General features: G+C 33.7%; 2 protein-coding genes across 4 annotated transcripts; one reads left to right on the top strand and one right to left on the bottom strand.

Annotated features, from left to right (window-relative positions):
* Positions 1-842: 842 nt before the first annotated feature.
* On the bottom strand, positions 843-5,233 carry LOC133674773 (probable glycosyltransferase At5g03795). Of its 3 annotated transcripts, XM_062096003.1 has the most exons (6): positions 5,084-5,223; positions 4,771-4,936; positions 2,934-3,959; positions 2,709-2,839; positions 2,208-2,556; positions 843-1,819 (listed from the first exon to the last, which is right to left on the bottom strand). In XM_062096003.1, the coding sequence occupies exons 3-6, from the start codon at positions 3,903-3,905 to the stop codon at positions 1,148-1,150; spliced, it is 2,124 nt and encodes a 707-aa protein (XP_061951987.1). In that variant the 5' UTR covers positions 3,906-3,959; positions 4,771-4,936; positions 5,084-5,223; the 3' UTR covers positions 843-1,147. The 3 variants fall into 3 exon arrangements, with proteins under 3 accessions (XP_061951987.1, XP_061951988.1, XP_061951986.1); XM_062096004.1 differs by lacking the exon at positions 4,771-4,936 and having other exon boundaries at positions 5,084-5,233; XM_062096002.1 differs by having other exon boundaries at positions 4,771-5,222.
* An 11,631-nt stretch (positions 5,234-16,864) lies between these two features.
* Positions 16,865-20,963, top strand: LOC133674075 (exosome complex exonuclease RRP46 homolog). The gene is made up of 8 exons (XM_062095044.1): positions 16,865-17,275; positions 17,475-17,588; positions 18,082-18,182; positions 18,549-18,569; positions 19,123-19,195; positions 19,278-19,345; positions 19,748-19,880; positions 20,618-20,963. The coding sequence occupies exons 1-8, from the start codon at positions 17,170-17,172 to the stop codon at positions 20,731-20,733; spliced, it is 732 nt and encodes a 243-aa protein (XP_061951028.1). The 5' UTR covers positions 16,865-17,169; the 3' UTR covers positions 20,734-20,963.
* Positions 20,964-21,206: the final 243 nt, after the last annotated feature.

Below are 21,206 nucleotides of genomic sequence, written 5' to 3'. Positions count from 1 at the left end.
AAGAAATGATATTTTTCTCTCTAAGCAGCCAGATCGCTGCTATTTTCTCTCTCATCTCACCCACTAAGAACAGAAAAATAATAAAAATGAAGTTTAGTATCAAAATAAATTTTTTAAAAAAATACAAAGGATCGGTTACCTTATAGCAAAAGAATACGGGGGACAAAAATATACTTCACAAATAAATTTGAACACGTCACCCACGTTACCTTTGTTTTGCACTTCAATCCTCTATCTTTTAAACCCTCATCCCAAAAAAAACATTCAATTCGGCTCTAATTTGAGCTCAATTGTGTTAAAATAAAGTTTGAAGATCAAATTGAAAATTTGTAAAAATCACATTATTATAATTAAGAATAAAATATGAGAGGATAAACAAAAATTCGTGTATGGTAAAAATATCACATCATTTAGCTTTATATATAATACAAAATAGGAGATGTTTGAAATATTTTTTACGCATTAATATACTGATAAGGCCGAAACCGATGAATTAACCAATGCTTGTCCATAATTAATTATAATGTTATCTATAATGCACATAGTAATTACAAGTTACTTTCAAGTTTGAAGTATGATTTATCAATTAATCATGCAAAACTAATTGCTATTGCTACCGTCATTAACCATTTACATGTGACGAGTTAATTATAAATATCATTTCCTAGTTTATTTACATCTGTGTTTAGCTTTACTAGGGTTTTTTTATTTATTTTATATCATGCTGCCACTGAGGAATTTCATTTACTGATAGATAAGAGGAAAATAAATATCCTATCCTTTTCCATGTTTTAGACAGGCATTGCTAGAAATAAAAGTTTCAAAAGTGGAACACAGCACACTGAGGCGAAGACTCAGATTGTGATATCATCCGTAAATTTCAACAAGATCAGATACATGTTCAAGTGAGTGAATATGAAGAACCCTTTACAACAAGGGAAAGGAGAGGCATATACAGCATAGCAACTTTATTTTGCCAAAATCTATCTACAGAAAAATACAAATGTAATAACTATGTAAGACAAGAATTCATCTATTTCCACCTGTCCATGTGACCTGTTCTGTGTTTTCAATTCCCCACAAGGGGGTTCTTTCAGGCTACCTCCAATGAAATGAACATCTATATCAGAATTTTTTTTTTTTTTGGCTATCTTGGGTGCACTTGGAAAACTCTGTTGTACCAGACAGAGTGCAGAATCATATGAAATATATCGTATTTCACAGGTCTAGCATGCCAAAGAAAATGCTGTTGTACCTTTTTGACCCTCATCTGCATCTCACGATATTTGTTCTCCGGGATTGAAAGGAGTATATTCTTCAAGTTCGGAATGTCCTTCTCCAGAACAAAAACAGCAAAGGATTCCCAGTTCAAAACCTCAAAAAATGGAGGCACGAAATTGTCAGATATGATCACGGGAACACATTCATAGAAAATGGCCTCTACAACTCGTGGACTATTGACTTCGAAACCTTTTGCACAGATGCAGTACTTGCTGCTCTTCATGTACTGTGGGTAGTTCATTTTGCCTCGGCCCTTGACCTTAGGCAATTTACCAAATACTTTTACATCGGGATCTTTATTTCCCCAGTGCTGTAACAGAATTGGCCGTAGATAGCCATGCATGCTACCTGCAAAGAAAGCCAAGATTGATCTCTTGGAAGCAGGTTTGCCTCCAAGATCTCTTAGAAGGTTCTGAGGTGTTCGCACGGTCGTCTCTGGGAGAGCTGCATCTTTGCCAAAAACAAAACCACCTTTAGCATCAGAATTGCAGAGGGCTCTAATGCAATTGGCCATATGTTGTCTTGTTTCAGATGGCGCCTGAGAAAAACATGGTTATTAGGCCAACAGAATTGATGTAATTAGGATGTCCTAAAAACTGAAAATCATTCCAGTTGGCTATGTGCGGATTTTCAACTTACACATCCAGCCTTTAGGACAAAGATACACTACAATATCGTAAACTCAAGAAGTAATAGGTAAAAAGTCCAAGAAAGAAAATTGTACTGGTCATCACCCAATAATCTTATGTGAACCATGACATGCAATAAATAGGTTTCACACAAGAAAATACTTTAAGAAACCAAAAAAGATTACTAGATATTACATAAAAGGAGATGGCATTACTTTAAATGCTGCATGACTTGAAAAGCTTCAAGATTCATTCAAATGGAAAATTGTAAATCTAAAGGAAGCATGAAGAGCCTACCCAGTCATGACAAGCAACAAGAAAATGATCAGCACCTCGAGTTCTGTTCCAAAAAGGATATTTTGCCGAGATCATATCCAAGTAGTTCTTCAAATATTGTATGAGGTTCTTATGACTGTGTGAATTAGGAACATACAAATTTACCTCCAAGTTTCGAGAACTGAAAGGTAAGTAAAACAGGTGGGACTTTTTGGGGTCTTTTGTAACAAATTTTTTGTTAGCCTCTAGCAGTTTCATGAACCATCCCTCAGAAGCATATATACCCTTGAGCGGGGCCTGATGTAATATAGGCCTTTCTCCTTCCTTGTAGATATATACTTTCAGGATGTCCTCCATTAATTCATAACTCCTGCAATAAACGTTGCAAAGTTTTACTATCTAATCCTCTTCGCTTGAATGTTTTTGCTTGAGCTACTCTAATTGTATCTTTAAGAATAGAACAAATTATGTGTGCATGCGCACTTAAAGCAGAAGGGAGGCTTTCAATTTTAATGAGCTTACTTTTTGAACATGGAGATATTTCGATAAAGAGGAGCATAAAGCATGGAATCAATCTCCACAAGAGGTGCCTTCTGAATCTGTGATTTTGCATTTAGCAGCTCTTGGTCTACTGCTGAAGGCCATCGTGGGCTCTACAAACAAATTGGCAGCAAGAAGAGAAAAGTTAATGTAACTAACTCAAAAAAGTTAATCCCTTACATATTCAGAGCAGAATTTTATACATACTCTTGAAATAGGAGAAGACCAACTTTGAAGCTGCAAATTGTTCATCTCAGAAATTGAAATCACTGCTGGGGAAGGCGTATGAGGTTCTTTCTTCACCTCACGAACAGAAGTCACAGAAGTACTATTCTGCAATGAAGTAGAATTATTCAACTGTTCCCCTGCTTTCCCATCATTTTCTAAACCATGTGATGCATCTTTATCCGTCTTAGATGTATTCGACTCAACAGGAACAACAGGAGCTAAAGTGCTAGGCTCTGCATTCCTTGGGATTGCTATATTAGATGGGGAATCCACTGGTGGTAATGCTGGCGCAATGGGTGTAATTCCAGCTTGTGAGGTTCCTATATTTTCTGATGTGGAAGTGATGTTTTCTCGAGAAAGGCTTCTGTCAGTTTCTATTGAAGCGGATCCATTACCAGAACGGTTGAGTTCCAGTGTGGAATTTTCATTTTGATCTAGCAACTGCTCAGGTGAAGATTCCCTTCCATGGTTGTCTATTCCCAAGGACTCGTTCAAGCCTTTGATTCCTTCTGATCCAACATCATTATTTACATAGAGTGTGGAATTTGTATTTGTATCTACCAACTCATCCAGTGAAGACTCCTCTCCCCGGCTGTCCACCAGAGAAGACTCATTCATGCCTCTGCTTCCTTCTGATACTACACCATTATTTACATTTGCTGGGGTTTCAGTTCCATGATTATCACCAGTCTCTTGACCACCAGCAGTGTAGTTCAAACCATTTGATTGAGTCACATTGCTAAGCATTTCATGTGTTGACGAGGCACCATGAGGTAACAAGCTACCATTTCCTGCCCCTAGATCCTTTTGAGCAGAAGACAAAGATGATATAATGTTTCCATATGGCAATTCAAAATGTTGGAATGTTAACACCACAGCTACTATCACTCCTATAAACCATAGAAATTTCCCAATTTCTATTGTACAGGGATATCGAAATTCTTGGCCCATCGGAAAACAACTCGATTAAACACGCTAGCTGACTTTCAATGCTCAATATCATCCCTGCACATCGTTTCCAATCCTTCACTTAAATAAAGATGAAGTACATTTCATAAACATAGATGAACTTAGTACCCAAAGCACTAACTCTTTAAATACAACCAGTAATCAAATCTATTGTAGAAAACATGATTGAAATGCAGCTGCATTGTTAGCAGAAATTGAAGATAGTTCAACTATGTTATTGTACAATGAAAAAAGCAGATCAATTGGAATAATTTCTTCGATCTATACACCGAAGCAGCAAGCAGTTCACAGTACAGGTTTATCAACATTGAGCGGAGACTCAAAAATTAAAACATTAATGAAAAATAAAAATAAAAACTGTATAGTCTTACATTCAACGCAATGAATGTTCTTGAGAAACAACAAAATTAAAAAGATTGAAGGCATTTTACAAAAGACAAAGGCTGTAGAGACAAACAAAACAAGAAGTTATAAAATATACAAAAAGAAGGAATTCCCACTTGCAGGAAAAAAGAAGAAAAAACAAAATCCTTCAATAAAGAAACAGAGATAAAATCATACACTAATGATTAACTGTTTACTTACTTTCCAAACAAGTATGAACCAACACTCTCTAATTTCACACAGATCCCACTAAGAAAAAAAGAAGAATGCCCGAATGAAACATCATAATTGCCAAAACCAACATGCAATATACTAAAAAGAAATCAATTTAATCGCCAATCACGACCACATAAATCTCTTTCTTTGCCAACAAGAAGCAACCGACACTATATTCACACAAACCCCACATAAAAAATTCCACCATAACAGCCAAAAGAAACAAATAAAAGTCCCAGAAAATTACCAGAGACAGGGGCAGAGGTGTGGTTGCTTTTTTCAGTAATACACGCTAGCTCTCTACATAAAAAGGGAAAGAAAACGCAGCAAAGGAAAGGAGGAGTGCCCTTTTGTTGAAGGGTCAATAGCGCCAGTTGTTAAAACAACGAACCAGATCCCAAGTTCTTATAGTCCTTTTAATTAATATTTTTTTCGTGGTTAGCCACCAAACAGTAATAATTAAGGTTAGATTAGTGAAACTTAATGACCGCTAATTAAAATAAGATTAGAATAGAAAGTGAAAGTGAAAGTGAAGTTCTTTCATTTGTGTGTTAACTCACCCTGCTTCTTCGTCTTCCTCAACTTCTTTAGAATAGTAGCACCTGTGCCAGAACGAAAGATTCATTTGTTATTCCAGCTTTTGCAGTACTCCACGGGCGTTTCGGCACGCTACAGGTTACGTGTGTGGGGACGTTTCAGCAAATCAGTGGATTATGTCAGAATTTTTGTTTTTTTAGGATGGGGACGTTTCAATAGCCATCAAGGCTTTGTTTTCTTTTTCTTATTTTCTTTTATAAAGGTGTAGTTGTATTTATTTATTAAAGTGTTTTTTTAAAAAATATATATTGTAATAATACTTGTAATTTTTTAAAATTTATTTTTAATATTAGCATGTTAAAATAATTAAAATTTTAAATTATCAAGAAATTGTGAACACATCCCAATTTTTATTTGTTATTGCTTTTTTTTTTAATTTCTCTAACTTTTTAAGGGATTGTTATAGACATATTCCTTCATCAGTGGATTTTTGTAACACATTCACAAAATAAACACTGTCTATCATTGAAAAATTATAACTTATAGTGACTACCTAAAAAATAATGTTTTTATTCTTTTTTAGATATTGATAAAAATAATAGATTTCTTGCTCAATGTACATGTCTTAAATTTTATATTTAAATACTATTAAAGAGGCATCTCTCATTTTTTTTATTATTTTTTTTTAACCCGAGGTGTCCGGGCCAGCTTACGCACACCACAACTAATTCTCGGACCCACTGAACACCCTACAAGCCCAGTAAACAAGTAAGACACCGCGGAAGTGACAGGCGTGCACGTTGAGGCTCGAACCCAGGTGACAGAGGCAAGGAAACCTTGCCTTTGCCGCTGGGCTACAAGCCTCGGTGCAGGCATCTCTCATATTAATTTAATGTATTTGAGCTTATTTGGAAGTGTGGTTACGATTACTTTTTAAAGTGTTTTTTACTCATAAATATATCAAAATAAAATAATATTTGATATCAGCGTATCAAAATGATCTAAAAACACTAAAAAAAATATTAATTTGAAGTAAAAAAATAAAAAAAAAATTAATTTTTTTAAAAAATATTTTTGAAACATAAAAACAAATAATAATGGAATGAAATAAATCCTCATGACTACTTATATTGAGATTAAAATATTAAAAGTCAAAGAATAGAGCGAACCACTGGACCAATCCCTTGGAGTTAAAAAGATAATGAAGTTAAGAAGATTGTTTAGTAATTAAGAAAATGGACTCTTATTTTTTTTATTACTTATAAGAAATAATTTCTAACAAAAATAAAGATATTCAAAAAAAAGTGATAGCGTTTAATGCTCCTTCCATTTTCAATAAAATAATCCAAGGATTGATTGGTTTTATAATTAAACTGTTTTTTTATACTTACTATGTCATTCAGGGAGTCTTTGCGCTGCGATTGGGTAGCCTTTTAAAAAAAACTAATTTTTTATTTTAAATTAATTTTGTTATATTTTTTTAAAAATTAATTTATTAATGTTAAAAATAAAATTTTAAAAATAATAAAAATTATTATTTTAAAGTATTTACAAAAATAATATTTTAAAAAAAATATATCTACTATTATCACAGACACTCCTTACATGAATGATCATCTTTTAATGATTGAATAACCGTAATTTTTAAAAACTATCTAAAAAATTATACTTGGTCAATCAAAAAAAGAAAATAAAGTAAGAAAAAAGAAAATCGTTTAATAGTTATAAGAAAATAAACCTCTTTTTTTTTACTTTTAGGATTTACCAAATCATTGATTACATAGCAATATAAAAAGATCTAAAAAATATTAATTAGAATTAAAAAAAATTCACTTAAAATTTTTAAAAAATTATTTTAATATATTTTTAAATAAAAAATACTTTAAAAAACAAACATCAATCCTATAGTTTTTAGATCCGGCCCGATTTAAGACCCGAGTTCCAGGTTTTGACCAGGTCGCCCAGGTCAATTCTTTTTTAAAATCAAAACGACATCATTTTAGTAAAAAAAAAAATTCAACGAGTTACAATCGATTTTTTAACCGAATCTTGCCAAGTTACACTAATTTTTTTCTTTTCCTATTTTTTTTTCAATCTGACCTGATTCCAGTCCTGAATCGACCTACCAGGCCAGACCGGTTTCAAAACTATGGTTAATACAACTTTAAACATCCCCTCAATCTTTTAATTTTGACAAGATTGATGTTATTTTGAAGAGACTATAGGAACAGAGTTTTATTGGTATATCCATTTGTCTACGCATTAGCGTTCGTGTTTCTTAAAAAACGAATTAATCAGCTGTTTGGTTACATATTGTTAAAAAATAAAAAATATGAGTCCCACCATTTATATGCGGCAGGATCTCGATTTTTAGGAAGCAAGGAATTCGTGCTTTTCACGCACTGTTCATGCTAATTGCACTATTTGTTGAACAATGCAATTAGCATGAACATGTAGCATGTTACACTGTTCCGGCCGGACCGGGTCCAGTTCAAAACTCAACATGCATTAAACCAAGTCCGACCCAGTAAAATAAAAAATAAGAATTATTTTTAATTTTTTAATTGTGTTTTATTAGAAAAACTAGTGTTTAACATTATTCAATGACACTACGTAAATTAGACAGAGATCGCTTGATGACATAGCATTTGTAGAATTTGATCTTAATTCTAATTTTGTTCCTAATTATATTTTACCTGATGTTATCGCGCGCTTAAGAAATCAAAAAAACTGTAGTCCTTGTCAGATATATTTCATACATGATGAAATTGTAAATAGTTTAATGGAACAATGAAAAATATTTTATATAAATTATTATCTATTTCATGATATAATAACAATAGTTAAATCTACAATATTTAAATTAAAAGGCATAAATATTAATATATATTTTTTAAAATTATTTTATAATCTCAATTTCAAAAGTATTATTAACTAAACACATTAAACTATTTTTTATTCAACCTCAATTTCAACCACAGTTTTAACCAAACATATATAAATATCAAATTAACCTCAACTAAAAGTACTTTTTATAAAATAACTTTTTTCAAATCACAACCACAACAGCTACTACAATACCAAACATATAATTATAAATCTAAGCAAAAGCAAAATATTCTACTTATGGTTTTAATTAAGAGAAAACCCTTATGATAAGAACTACCTTAATTGTTTAATTTTAGGAGAATAAAGACTTTTATATAAAAATAAAGGCCCACGAAGAGTGCTCTTAAATTAAATTGAGATTCGGTACCACCAACGGATTAAACAGATTAATTTCTATACATAAATAACCCAATAGCGTTGACTTGAATCTTTCAACGCTGAGGGGAGGGCGAAACGAAGAACATCATCAATAAAAAGAGTAGTGCCACGAAAGGTTCAAGACACTAGCAGCCCTTGCAAATGGGCTTGCCCCCCACGCTGATGGGAAAGTTGCTGCCGCAAAAGCAAAATATTCTACTTCTCCAGACAGGGAACCCAAACGGACGTTACGCCGCATAAGTCGCAAGAGAGTTTTTGTTTTTTTAAATAAAAATCTAATGATACAGTTACTAGCTAATTAGCAATGAAAAACATACCCAAAACCAATTAAATTTTGTTATTTTTTAAAAAAGAACAGTATCAATTTTTATAATTTATAAAATTAAAAAAAATTAGCTCGAGTTAATTTAAGTCAACCAACATAACTTGAGGCTCAGGACTTGCTACGCGTTGATACTCGAGTTTGGCATTAAAAGCATGCTGGAGCATTAGAATACAAGCACCATACATAAAAAAAATATATATATTCAATTCTCGAGAAATCAAATATTAAATGATAAAATTGGTGGAAAAAAATCAATTACACGAAAATGATCTAATTTTTTTTAAAAAAAAAGAATTGAAAGAATAAGAGTGAAAATCAAAATAAAAATAAATTAAAGGTTGAGAACAGTTATTTGATTGGAGGATTAAATTGAAAATAGAAAAAAAATTAACAAAATGACCAAAAAAAATGAGCACCAAATTATAACATTGAAGGAGTTGAATAAGCCGGTTTTATTTTAATGAGATGCTAAAAGAAAAATTGACAATGATAATAAATGGGTTTTGTTTTTAAGAAAAATAAAATGATAACCTCAGAAAAAAAATATTGAGAAGCATGTAATTAAAAAAAAAAGACAAAAACCGACTAAAGCAAACCCAAGGCTTCATGATAAACATGTAAACTACGTAATAAGAGATAAGCAACCTTGGGTTAACCCTAAAAAAAAAAGACAAAAACCGACTAAAGCAAACCCAAGGCTTCGTGATAAATATGTAAACTACGTAATAAAAGGTAAACAAACTTGGCCTAACCCTCAAAATATACGACCCTAATGATAAGATTGGAATAACCATATAGATCATATATTTAAAACTTGTCCCAACTCAATAGTTTGACTTATGACCTAGGTGATCTGGAGTCTAGACTAGGTTAGGTTTCAATAAAAATTGAGGGAGGATTAACCTGATATTATCTGGTAAAAAAATAGGGTTGACCTGCAACCCAATTATCCTTGAACAAACCTACTAAAAACCATTTGATATATTTTTTTTTAATGAAAATAAAAAACTTTCACAAAAGATTTAAGAAAAAAATCAAAAATCAAAACAATACGATCGAATGGGTAAGAAAATATGCCAAATTGAAATTGAAGGGCTAAATTAAAAGGAAATAAAACTTCTATAAAAGATTCAAAAAGAAAAATTAGAAATCAAAAGAATAAGAATTGAAATTGAAAAGGCAAGTAAAAAAGGATTGCATTTGTTTAGGAGGAGAGAAACAAAGAATGAAAAAAAAAGCCAACAGGCAACAAACTACCACATTTACGACCACACACATCATACCTAATGGAAGAAGATGTGGTGGCGCATTCAATAAGACAACATTTGTTTAGTCACCAGAAGGCACTACACTTGTTATCTGAAGGGTGTGGTGCCTCACACTCACTGACTCGTAGTAAGCACGCCTCATCAACTTTATTGAATAAAAGATTATTTTTATGAAGAGCAAAAATATTATTCCATTATGGTAGCAAATAGAAAAATATGAGGTGGCATGTCTGCGCGTTGCCGCGGGGCAGCTTTTTATTTCCATAAAAAAAATATATATAAAAAATATAAGATCCTAAGGAATTGGATTATAAGGCGGACGGGTTAGGACACTAGAATAAGGGGGTTGGGTTCGTGGCTGGACTCAAGGGGGTCGGGACCGTCCGAGTTCGGACTTAAGAGGGTGAGGGTCCTTGGTTGGACCCAAACGAGTAGGGTTTGGAACCGTATCCGGACCCAAGGGGTTGGTGTAACACCCCAAATTATAACCGGGGGTTTACAGTTGGGGTTTGGTTCCTTCCGTGGCCAGACCCAAGGGGGTTGGGTGGTGGGTTTGTGTTTGACCTAAGAGGGTTAGGGTTGGGTTAGTGTCGTGACCCATGAGGTTTTAGGTCCTTCCGTGCCTGAACCTAAAATGGGTGGGGGTTGGGTTCAGACCCAAAGGGGTTTGGGTTCTTCCCTATCCGAACCTACAATGGGTTGTATCTAGTCATGCCTGAACCCAATGGGATTTGAATGTAGGTCATTTCGAATCCGGAGTAGGTCATTTCGAATCCGGAGTAGGTCATTTCGAATCCGGAACCAAAATGGGTTTTAGGTCCTTCCTTGTCCGAACCCAATATGGGTTGGGGGCTAAGTCCATGGCCAGACTCAATGCGTTTGGGGGCTAGGTGCATGTCCAAATCCAAAAGGGTTTGCGTCCTTCCCAGTCCGGATCCAAAATGGTTTTAGGTATGGGTTCTTCAATGTTCGGTCCCAAGAGGGTTGGGGGTTGGGTCCCTCTATGTCCGGACCCAAGGGGGTTTGGGCCCTTCCGTGTCGCGACCCAATATGAGTTGGGGTTAGGGTGTGGGTCCGGACCCAAGGGTTTTTGGGTTTGTGTCCGTCCGTGTCCGAACCCAAAGGGGTTTGGGTGGGATTCAAAATTCGACCCAAGGGGATTAGGTTTGAGTCCTTTCATGTTAGGACCCAAAATAGGTTTGGGTGTGGGTCATTTTCTGTCCGGACTCAATGGTGTTTAGGTTTGATTCCTTCCGTGTTGCAACCCAATATTAGTTAGGGTTGGGGTGTGGACCTGCACCCAAGGGTTTTTGGGTTTGGGTTCGTCCGTATCCAAGCCTAAAAGGGTTTGGGTGGGGTTCAGAGTTCGACTCAAGAGGGTTAGGTTTGGGTCCTTCCATGTCAGACATAGTTATTAAACCCGAACCGGCCCGATAGGTTGACTCGGTACCCGGTGGCTGGACCAGTTTGGGTTTGTCAAAAGACCCGTCAATGCAATGACTTGGCCAAACCCGGTCGACTCATGACTCGGGCGAGGCCCAATTTTTTTTGTTTTCAAATGTGATTTTTCTCCCATACCCCTCTTTTTATTTATATTTTTAGTTGGTTATTAACACTTTTTAAAGTTCACTATATAAATATTAGAAAGTGTTTTATTTTTTCAATGTGGGATTTGAAACCCATTGGTATATATACTCTATGTTTCCAAGAAAAAAGTTATTTTTTCAATATGGGATTTGAAACCCTTTCGTATATATACTCTATATTCACAAGAAAAAAGTTATGTTTTTTCAATGTGGGATTTGAAACCCTTTAGTATATATACTTTATGTTCCTATGAAAAAATTTATTTTTTCAATGTGGGATTTGAAACCCTTTCGTATATATACTCTATGTTCACAAGAAAAACGTTATGTTATTTCAATGTGAGATAAAAAAAAATTAGTTTAAATACTTCAATTTAAAAGGATAACATAATATCTTTTCAATGTGGGATTTGAAGCCCTTTAGTATATATACTCCATGTTCACAAGAAAAAAGTTATGTTTTTTCAATGTAGAATAAAAAAAACTTTTTGATTTAAATACTTCAATTTAAAAGGATAACATAATATCTTTTCAATGTGGGATTTGAAGCCTTTGAGTATATATACTCTATATTCACAAGAAAAAAGTTATGTTTTTTCAATGTGGAATAAAAAACTTTTTTGGTTTAAATACTTCAATTTAAAAGCATAACATGTTTAAAATATTGTTTTAAACTTCATTAGTTACAACATGTATAGCCTATATTCATATGGATTTTTTCTTAATTTTTTCATATGAAATATTAAAACTTTAAATATATATTTTTAAAATTTTTCGGGTTGATTCGAGTTAACCCATGAAACCCGGGACCTAACCCCTTGGTTTGGTCAAAGCTCGAGCCGGGTTTGATAACTATGGTGTCAAGACGCAAAATAGGTTTGGGTTTGGGTCCTTTCGTGTCCGGACCCAAGGGGGTTTAGGTCCTTTCGTGTTCGGACCCAAAAGGGTTTGATATGGGTTCGGAGTCCGAACCTAAAATAGGTTTGGGTGTGGGTCCTTCTTGGAGTCTGGACCAAAGGGTTTTTAGGTTTGGGTCTGTTTGTGTCCGAACCCAAAGGGGTTTGGGTTAGTTGCAGAGTCCGATCCAAGGGGATTGGGTTTGGGTCATCCATGTCAAGACCCAAAATGGGTTTGGGTGTGGGTCTTTTCTTGTTCGGATCGAAGGGGGTTTGGGTTTGGGTCCTTCTGTGTCCAGACCGAAAGGGGTTTGGGATAGGTTTGAAGTCCGGACCAAAAAGGTTTGGGGTCAGCAGCCGGACCCAAAATGAATTTGAGTGTGGGTCCTTTCTTGTCCAGACCGAAAGGGGTTTGGGTTTAGGTCCTTCTGTGTCCGGATCCAAAGGGGTTTGGGATGGGTTTGAAGTCCGGACCCAAGGGGTTTGGGGTCAGCAGCTGGACCCAAAATGAATTTAGGTGTGAGTCCTTCCATTTCCGAGCCTAAGAGGGTTAGGGGATGGCTCCATGGCCAGACCCAATGGGGCTAGGGCTAGGTACATGCCCGAACCCAAGGGGGTTTGGGTTTGGGTCATTTGTTTCCGGACCTAATGGGGTTTAGGTTGGGGTACTTCTGTGTCTGGACCTTAAGGAGTGTGGGATGGGTTCAGAGTCTGGGCCCAAGGGGTTTGAGTTTGGGGTCAGCGTCCGAACCCAAAATGGGTTTTGGTGTGGGTCTGGACAACATCAGGGTATGACAATCCAAGCGCTACGTATCCACAGCCTGGGGCGCAACCCCTCCTCCCCTACAACCTTGGAACTTTTATGGCTAGGAATGGCTACCCTTGTGCCAGGTGTCTATGCCTAGGGCTGCAGCACACAATGCCCCTATAAAATATGCAATCCACAGTGCAATGAGTCTTGGTGAACAATGCTTTTTTTTAGTAATATTACAATCCATAGTACAATGAGTCTTGATGAACAGGACTTTCCCCACATATTTTAGCTTGATGTATAATGTGTTATGCTACAATGAATTTGTTTTCTGTTATTTTTTATTTGCTTAACCCATAGAAACTCTTGGTATTTTTTGCTTTTAGCCATAAAAAAAAAAAACACAAGTCGTACCAGACATGACTCAAAATTTGGTGTTGATCTTGGTATCCAGCGGTGGCTTTTGGAGCATGGTGGCCCGCCACCACCAGGATCCTGACCTCATTGATAAATGATTGATCTCTGTGACATAGCTTGGAGGTGAACCGGTTGTTCTTTACTCTTTTTGCCATTTATTGATAGTTTAGTTTCTCTCAATTTGAAAGATTATATATATTCCAAAGAAAAAGATTGTATGGACGGCAGCGTTTTGATTCAGTACTTGTATTTCTGCCCAATTGTGACTGTAATCCCAAAAGGGAGAATATTAGGATGAAGTGAATGGTGGGATCCATGAATTTCTTCATGTCACACCCAAACATCACAAGTGTAATCTCATACCATATGATTTGTTCCTAGTTCATTTTAAGATCAATATATATTTTTTTATTTTTTTTACATTCTTGCTCCAAAAGATTAACATTTTGAAGTTAATAGCAATAAATAAAGTTCAAAACTTTTGAATTAGCTTGAAAATCTTCTTTTCTTTTCTTTTTCTTTTCTTTTTTGTATATTTAGCTTGGAAATTTTTGAACTTCTTTTAATAGCAATTAATATTTGTTGACATAGACTTCTTTTAACAATTAGGATATAGATAATTTTCAGTTGGGTTAATAACACCTTGTACTCTATTTTTTTTTTTAAGTAGCTTCACCTTGTACTCTATTTTTTTTTTAAAAAAGTAGCTTTACTGATTTTTTTTAATCTTAATAACATATATACATGTATGTTATATTTTTGTCATTATTAGTTTTTTTTTTGATTCACGTGGGGTGTCCGGGCCAGCTTGCACGCACCACGACTATTCCCCACGGCCCACTGGATATCCTGCAAGCCCAGGAACATGTTAGGCACCGCAGGGGTGACAGGCGTGCACATAGAGAGTCGAACCCGGGACGAGGACGGAACAAGTCACACGGTTGACCACAACAGCTGGGCCCTCAAGTGCCATTATTAGTTATTTTTGTTAATCATTGTCACGACACCATTAAATAATGATATGTGTCTGTTGCTTAACGTATAGACATTTTGTTCCCTAAAGCCCCTCGACAAATTTATGTTGGCTCCTATATTTTATTTTTCTTCCAAATAAGTCCTTAAACAGATTTTTTTGATTCTCATTTTTTATAAAAAATACAATTTAGTCCCTGAATCTCTTTCAATTAAATCCCTATATGTCATGTCTTAGACATGGTTAAAATCAGTCAAATAATTTAAATGGGTTAATGAATAAGATAATAGTTGAGTGAATTTAAATAGATCTATTCATTTTAAAAATAAAATTCTCCTTTCCTATAATATCATATATCTATTGTCATAATTTTTTAAATAAAAATATTTTCAAAATCTCAAATTAAAAAAATCAAGATAAAACATAAGAAAATAAATTCAAAAATATATAAGAAAGAAAAATAATCTTATAATATAACATTATATGATATTATAGGAAACAAAAGCTTCTTTTTTTTTTATGTTGTTTCCGCCTATATCTAGGGCGGTAGACTTTTGAAATAAAAGGAGAAGCCTAGTGCTGCAGAAATTTCGCAAGCATAATATATATATATATATATATATATATATATATATATATATAAGCTAATAAGAAAATATTTGGTGAATGAATTCTTGTATTGCTTTCGGTAACAAGGCTACAGGTCAAACCAAAAACTTTTTAACATAAAAAAATAAAAAATAAAAAATAAAAAATAAAGCCGAAGCACGCAAATTCAAAGAAACCTAGACATCCTATATTTAACATGGTTTGGATGAAAAATTAATTCAAGATAAAATATTTTAAAAAAATATTAAAACAATGATGTATTAAATTAACTCAAATTTCAACTATCAAATTTGTAATTTAAATCATGAAACTGTAATAACCCTATAAAAACAAGTTGAAACAAAAATCATATAGAAACTAAATCGAAACATATTATAAAAACCAATTGAAAATAAATTAAATTTTTTTTTAAGATTGCATCTTTTTTTTATAAAAAAATATTAAGAGAGCAATATATTGAATCAACTAGAGTTTTCTGACTTAACTTATCAAATCTGTAACTTAAGTTATGGACTCAACTTAGTTTAATAACTTTGGTGTTTTAAATTTTTTTTACAACAAAAAATAAATAAATAATGAAATTAAAAAAAATTGAAGGACAAAAAGGTAGGATAAATTTTTACCATAAAAGAAATATGAAACAAAACTAAATAAAAATAAACTTTACTAAAAATACAAAAGAAGGAATCATGAAGAAAGTAAAAAGATTTGAACTTAGGTGGGTCAAGCTTAGAAAATTTTAAGTCTTTCTTTTTAACCACTAAAAAACTTACATTCACTTATTCTCTTATACACAACTTATTTTTAAACAAAACTATTTTTTAAAAATAAAATAAAAATAGATGACACATCATCTATTATAAAATAATATATCATTAGAATATTCAAAATTTGAATTGTTGCTGAAAAGTGGAGAAATTTTGATTTTTCTCTCAACTTGCTATTCTCATGTCACTCTCTTTTTTTCTCTCTAATAACACACGGATTAAAATACAAAAAAAAAAAAAGTTTTTGGATGAAAACAAAATTATACAAATTAAAAAGATTATAGAGAAAGACAAAGAAATGTTTGAGGATGGAAAATAACTTGTTATTAATTTGGACATAAAGGGATATAATTGAAAAAAAAGTTTTAAAATAAAAAAACACTACTACAGTGTTTTACCAAGGCATTTTAGAATATGTTTGGCAGTGTGGTAGCGGTTACTTTTCAAATAATCTTTTGTGCCGAAATACATGTCAATGATTTTTTTTTATTTTTTAAAAATTATTTTTGACATCAGCACATCAAAACAATCTAAAGTATACAAATCATATTAAATTTTAAAAAAAAATTAAAGTTTTTGAGATCGCGGTTTGCACCGCGTTCCCAAACGCTTTATTAGTATAGTATCTAATCTAATTATTTAAATATATTTCTCCTAATAAATTTTATTTTATGATACACAAGAAATAATAATGATATTCTATTAGTTATTTTCTAGAACTTAAATAATATACACAAGTAGGATAGATAAATCTTTGATGAAATTCTTTATTATTTTTTATGAATCATAAATTTTATTATCTCTTCTATTTATATTTTTTTTCCCGAAATGAACCTATAAAATAAGGGCACCATAAAATTTCCCCATCCCTCCTTGTCCTGGTGTAGATTTGATGGGCCTTTGTTCCCTCTATTTATCCAAAAAAGAAAGGGAAACTTGCCATTCAAAATCAAAACCTTCAATAACGAAAATGAAGCCGTATTGTTTTATTTACCCGTCCACTGGACTTGTCTTCAAGCCCCAATTAAGATCCACCACCACACCTCCTCATCTAACCTAAAAGCAAAACAAATAATTCTTAAACCCAAAACCCCAAAACTCTGCATCATCCTCTACCATCTTCTAAGTTCTAATCAAATCCTGTGTCTAATTTATATTCGCTGTAACAAAGTTTCAGTCTTTTCTAAATTATAAGGTTCTGTCATAAAAAAGGGAACTTTGTAGGGGTGCTTGTTGGGGTGAATTAAATCATGGAGACTGACAGAGACGATGGTCGTTCTCCAAGCCAATTAAGACCTCTCTCTTGCGCTCGCAATGTACTTCACCGTGCTCATGGCTCTGCCAGTTGGTCTCAAGGTACCTCCTTTTTCTAAACTATCTTTTGGGTTTTGTTTTCTTATATTTTTCCTGTTCTTGTTCAACCTTTTTTTTAGGTTATCTTTATATTTTATCCAATCTGGAAAAATGGGTTGTTGGCATTATTTATTTATTTATTTTGCTTTTGGCGTGGAGAATTGCTCAGTGGGTGTTGAATATACTTGTTGATTTTATTTAGGGGATACAAAGGTCTTAGCTGCTGTTTATGGACCTAAAGCTGGCACAAAGAAGAATGAGAACCCTGAGAAGGCTTGTATTGAAGTTATTTGGAAGCCGAAGACAGGACAAATTGGTTAGTTTTTTCTTGTATTTTTTTTCTTTTTTTCAGTTTTGTCGTTGGACATTGAATGTTGTATATTGGCATGTTCATGGGTTTTGTTTTGAACAACAAAAATTACAAATTAATTCATGCGCATAGCTTGCGAGATATCAAATTTAAGACCTAGTAGTATTCTCTTTGAAAACTAAAAATCCCGACCTTTTGATATATTCTGAGCACAAACACGAGTTAGTTTGACAAGGAATACTTTTCATATTTAGCTTGGAAGGAAACTGGTGACTGTGGCATCTTATACTATTTGATGCACAGTGAATTCATTTCAACTTTGAAGCATTGTTACTTTAACTTTTTTGCATGACGAAGCATTTCAGTTGCTACTTGCTTTGCTATGTCATTCAAGTTTAATTGTTGCTGTTTCAATTGGATTTAGTTAAACTATGGCTCATTTGTTTGCTTATTTATTTATTTTTTAAAATACTTCTGCCTATCACTACCAATTGTATAGGAAAACTGGAAAAGGAATTTGAGATGATATTGAAGAGGACTTTGCAAAGTATCTGCATTTTGACTCTCAACCCAAACACCACAACATCAATTATCGTTCAGGTCAGTGGGCTGGTGCATGGGTTGAAAATTTTATGTTTGGCAGGAGTTTAATGATTATGTTCCAAAAATTGTTGCCCACCCCTCATTGTCACCTTTCAAGTTATTACTCTTTATTTCTTATGTTTGTTTCGAGTGATCTTTATGTTGTTGATGCTGCATCTTTATGCGATATTAAAAAATAAATCATTTGATAAATAAAGATAAGATGCATACATCTATTTCATGTAGCACACTTCTACATTTTATACCTAGCTAATAATTTTGTATGATGTGTGCTTGCTTGCTTGCAATGCATTGCATGTGTCTCCTGATATTATACAGATCAGTTTCATGCATCACAATAATGGAGTTATCTCTCTTTTGCAGGTTGTTAATGATGATGGTGCTGTATCCTATTTATTTGTGCTTTCTATTTGTAGGACTAGACCTGCATCCCAGCTAATTTTCCATTTCAGCCTCATTTCATCTTGAATTCTTTTTATGGAATGAGCAATCTCCCACTCTATTCATGTGAATTCATGATCCTTGTTCTATTTTTCTCTTTCTCTTGCTGAGCTCTCTGCCAAGAGACAACATGACTTTATACGTTTCTTTATTAAATGATCATGTGAAAAAGAAAAAGGTTCTTTGCTAGCTATAATGCTTCTACTATTATAACTTCTATTGGCATGTGAAATTAGTTTATTTTACAGTGTCCTTTCTGTGGTTAGTTCATATGGCTTATAAATCCAATTTATTAACTACTACGAGTTTTTTCTCTCCATGAAGACACACTCAGATGATGATATCATTCCTTTTTGGGATGTAGAAAAATAACTTGCAGATTCTTTAACAAATATGCAATATGCATTAGCTGGATTTAAGCAGGATGCTCTCTGTATCCTTATATTTGGTTTGAAAAATTGATATGATGCTATTTTCTTGACTGCAATCTGTGTAGCTTCTAGTCTGTGCTATAAACGCAGCATGTGCTGCCCTCGTAGATGCTGGAATTCCTATGAAACATCTTGCAGGTAATTAAAAAGTGTTTGTCATCTTCTTATGGTTTATGTTAATTTGACGTTTGGGTGACTGATGCCATACTGCCTTCTGCAGTTGCAATATGTTGTTGTTTGGCAGAAGGTGGATATGTTATATTGGATCCTACCAAGCTGGAAGAGCAGGTTAGTATAATAAATTTATTTATTATTTTAATTTATTTATTATTTTAATTTCATCGTAAATGCAGTTATACTGGGATGTTTTAATGCTAAATTGAGTAATTCGAGGCTCATCCATCCAGGATGGAAAAGTCTTGGAATAAAGGGAGGAAAAAGCAAAGAGAAAACCGTATTTCTTCATAAGTGTCTATACAAGCCCTTGATTTATATTTCAGTTTAGGTTTCAAACTGTTAAGCAAAATACTTGGTGCAGACTACCTATGTGGACTGCTGAACTCTACTCATGGTGGAGATACAATTACTCTGTGCTTTATTTTTATTCTCAAATTCCCCTTGCTTATGCACTTTGTGCTTCATTTTTATTCCCAAATTCCCCTTGCTTATGCTTGTTTTGTTATTTTGTAGAAAATGAGGGGATTCGCATATTTAGTCTTCCCAAACACTGTTGTCTCTGTTCTACCAGAAGGATCATCCCATGTAGAAGGTGAACCCATGGAACATGGAATCATCACCTCTGTTACCCATGGTGTAATGTCAGGTACACCAACTTAATCATATGATACAGACATATAAGATATTGTTGAACATGTGACAAATGGAGAGGTTAGCTAGCTGAAAATCACATTATTATCACTATGCCTCACCTACTGGTTTTACACCCCAGCTAGTGGATGTGAAATCCTTGTGCTTATCTATTTTAAAGTTAACTCCTAAAAAACTAAGTGCTCAGGTTCCTCTTCCTGCTTGCATGCTTCTAAATATTCTAGGAGATATCAAATACTTTGCAGTTCATTATGTTAGTCAGATGATTGTGACATGTCTGCTGTTATACTGCTTAAGGAAGATACGTATATTCCTCTTCTGAAACAGTTGTCTTTGTCTCCTAAATCAAACAGCTTGAAGCATACAGTGTGCATTTTCTCACAAAGTTTCAATGCACTTATCCCTCCCTCTTATTAGCCTTTGATTGGAGCTCATTTAGGACTTCATAAAACCTAATACCAGTCTCCAAAAAATGAATAATGATTTCTGATTGTTTTTCTGCCAAATTCTCTCATGATTAGGATCAATCCTGTTCCGTTCTGCTCTTATGTTAAAACTCTCAGAGTCAGGTGAAGATAATTATTATCGGCTTCTAAAGAATTTTGGACTTCATTCTTGAAGTGTCTTTATTACAAAATCCGGTCGTTCACTCTTCAAAATAATTTTTTTTCCCTGCTATTTTTCTGCATCTGGCATCTGATCTGTTATAATGCTGTTCAATTTGTACCTTAGTGGAAGAATATCTCAAATGTCTAGAACGAGGGCGTGCAGCCAGTACAAAATTGTCTGATTTTCTCAGGAGGAGCTTGCAATCACAACTTCCAAGTGACTCATCTAAAGCTGCGTAATTTCAAATATTGCTGGAAAAACTCCACAACTGTCCCATGCTTGTTTCTACTGTACTCAAAACACAAGGGATAAATTTTAATGGTTGTGGTGTAAACCTCATTATATGTAGTGCTTCGCGGTTTTAATGCTGCATTTAGTCTTTGTGAATCTGAATAGTTGTTTCTGTCCAAAACAAAACTATCAGTGTTTCTTGGTTTTTGCTAAATTTGAATGTGTATGTTTTATTTCATTTCGGATAAAATCCTTGGAACTTGGCAATGGAGCCATAGAATACAAGAATATGAAAGGGGCGCAGCTTGGTAATTGGAATCGTGTGAACTTGACATGAAACGTTGTACTGCTCCGAAGGGATGCTAGCATGCTAAGATATATTTTGTTGGAGAAGTTACATGTTGTGCGATGGGTTCTTGGTTTAGGGTTTATTTTATTATTTTGGAGAAAAAAAAAAAAAGTAGTAATTAAAAGGAGTAAA

This window comes from Populus nigra, chromosome 15, assembly GCF_951802175.1.
Source record: "Populus nigra chromosome 15, ddPopNigr1.1, whole genome shotgun sequence".
NCBI classification, from domain to species: domain Eukaryota; kingdom Viridiplantae; phylum Streptophyta; class Magnoliopsida; order Malpighiales; family Salicaceae; genus Populus; species Populus nigra.
This window is presented reverse-complemented; position numbering and strand designations above follow the sequence as displayed.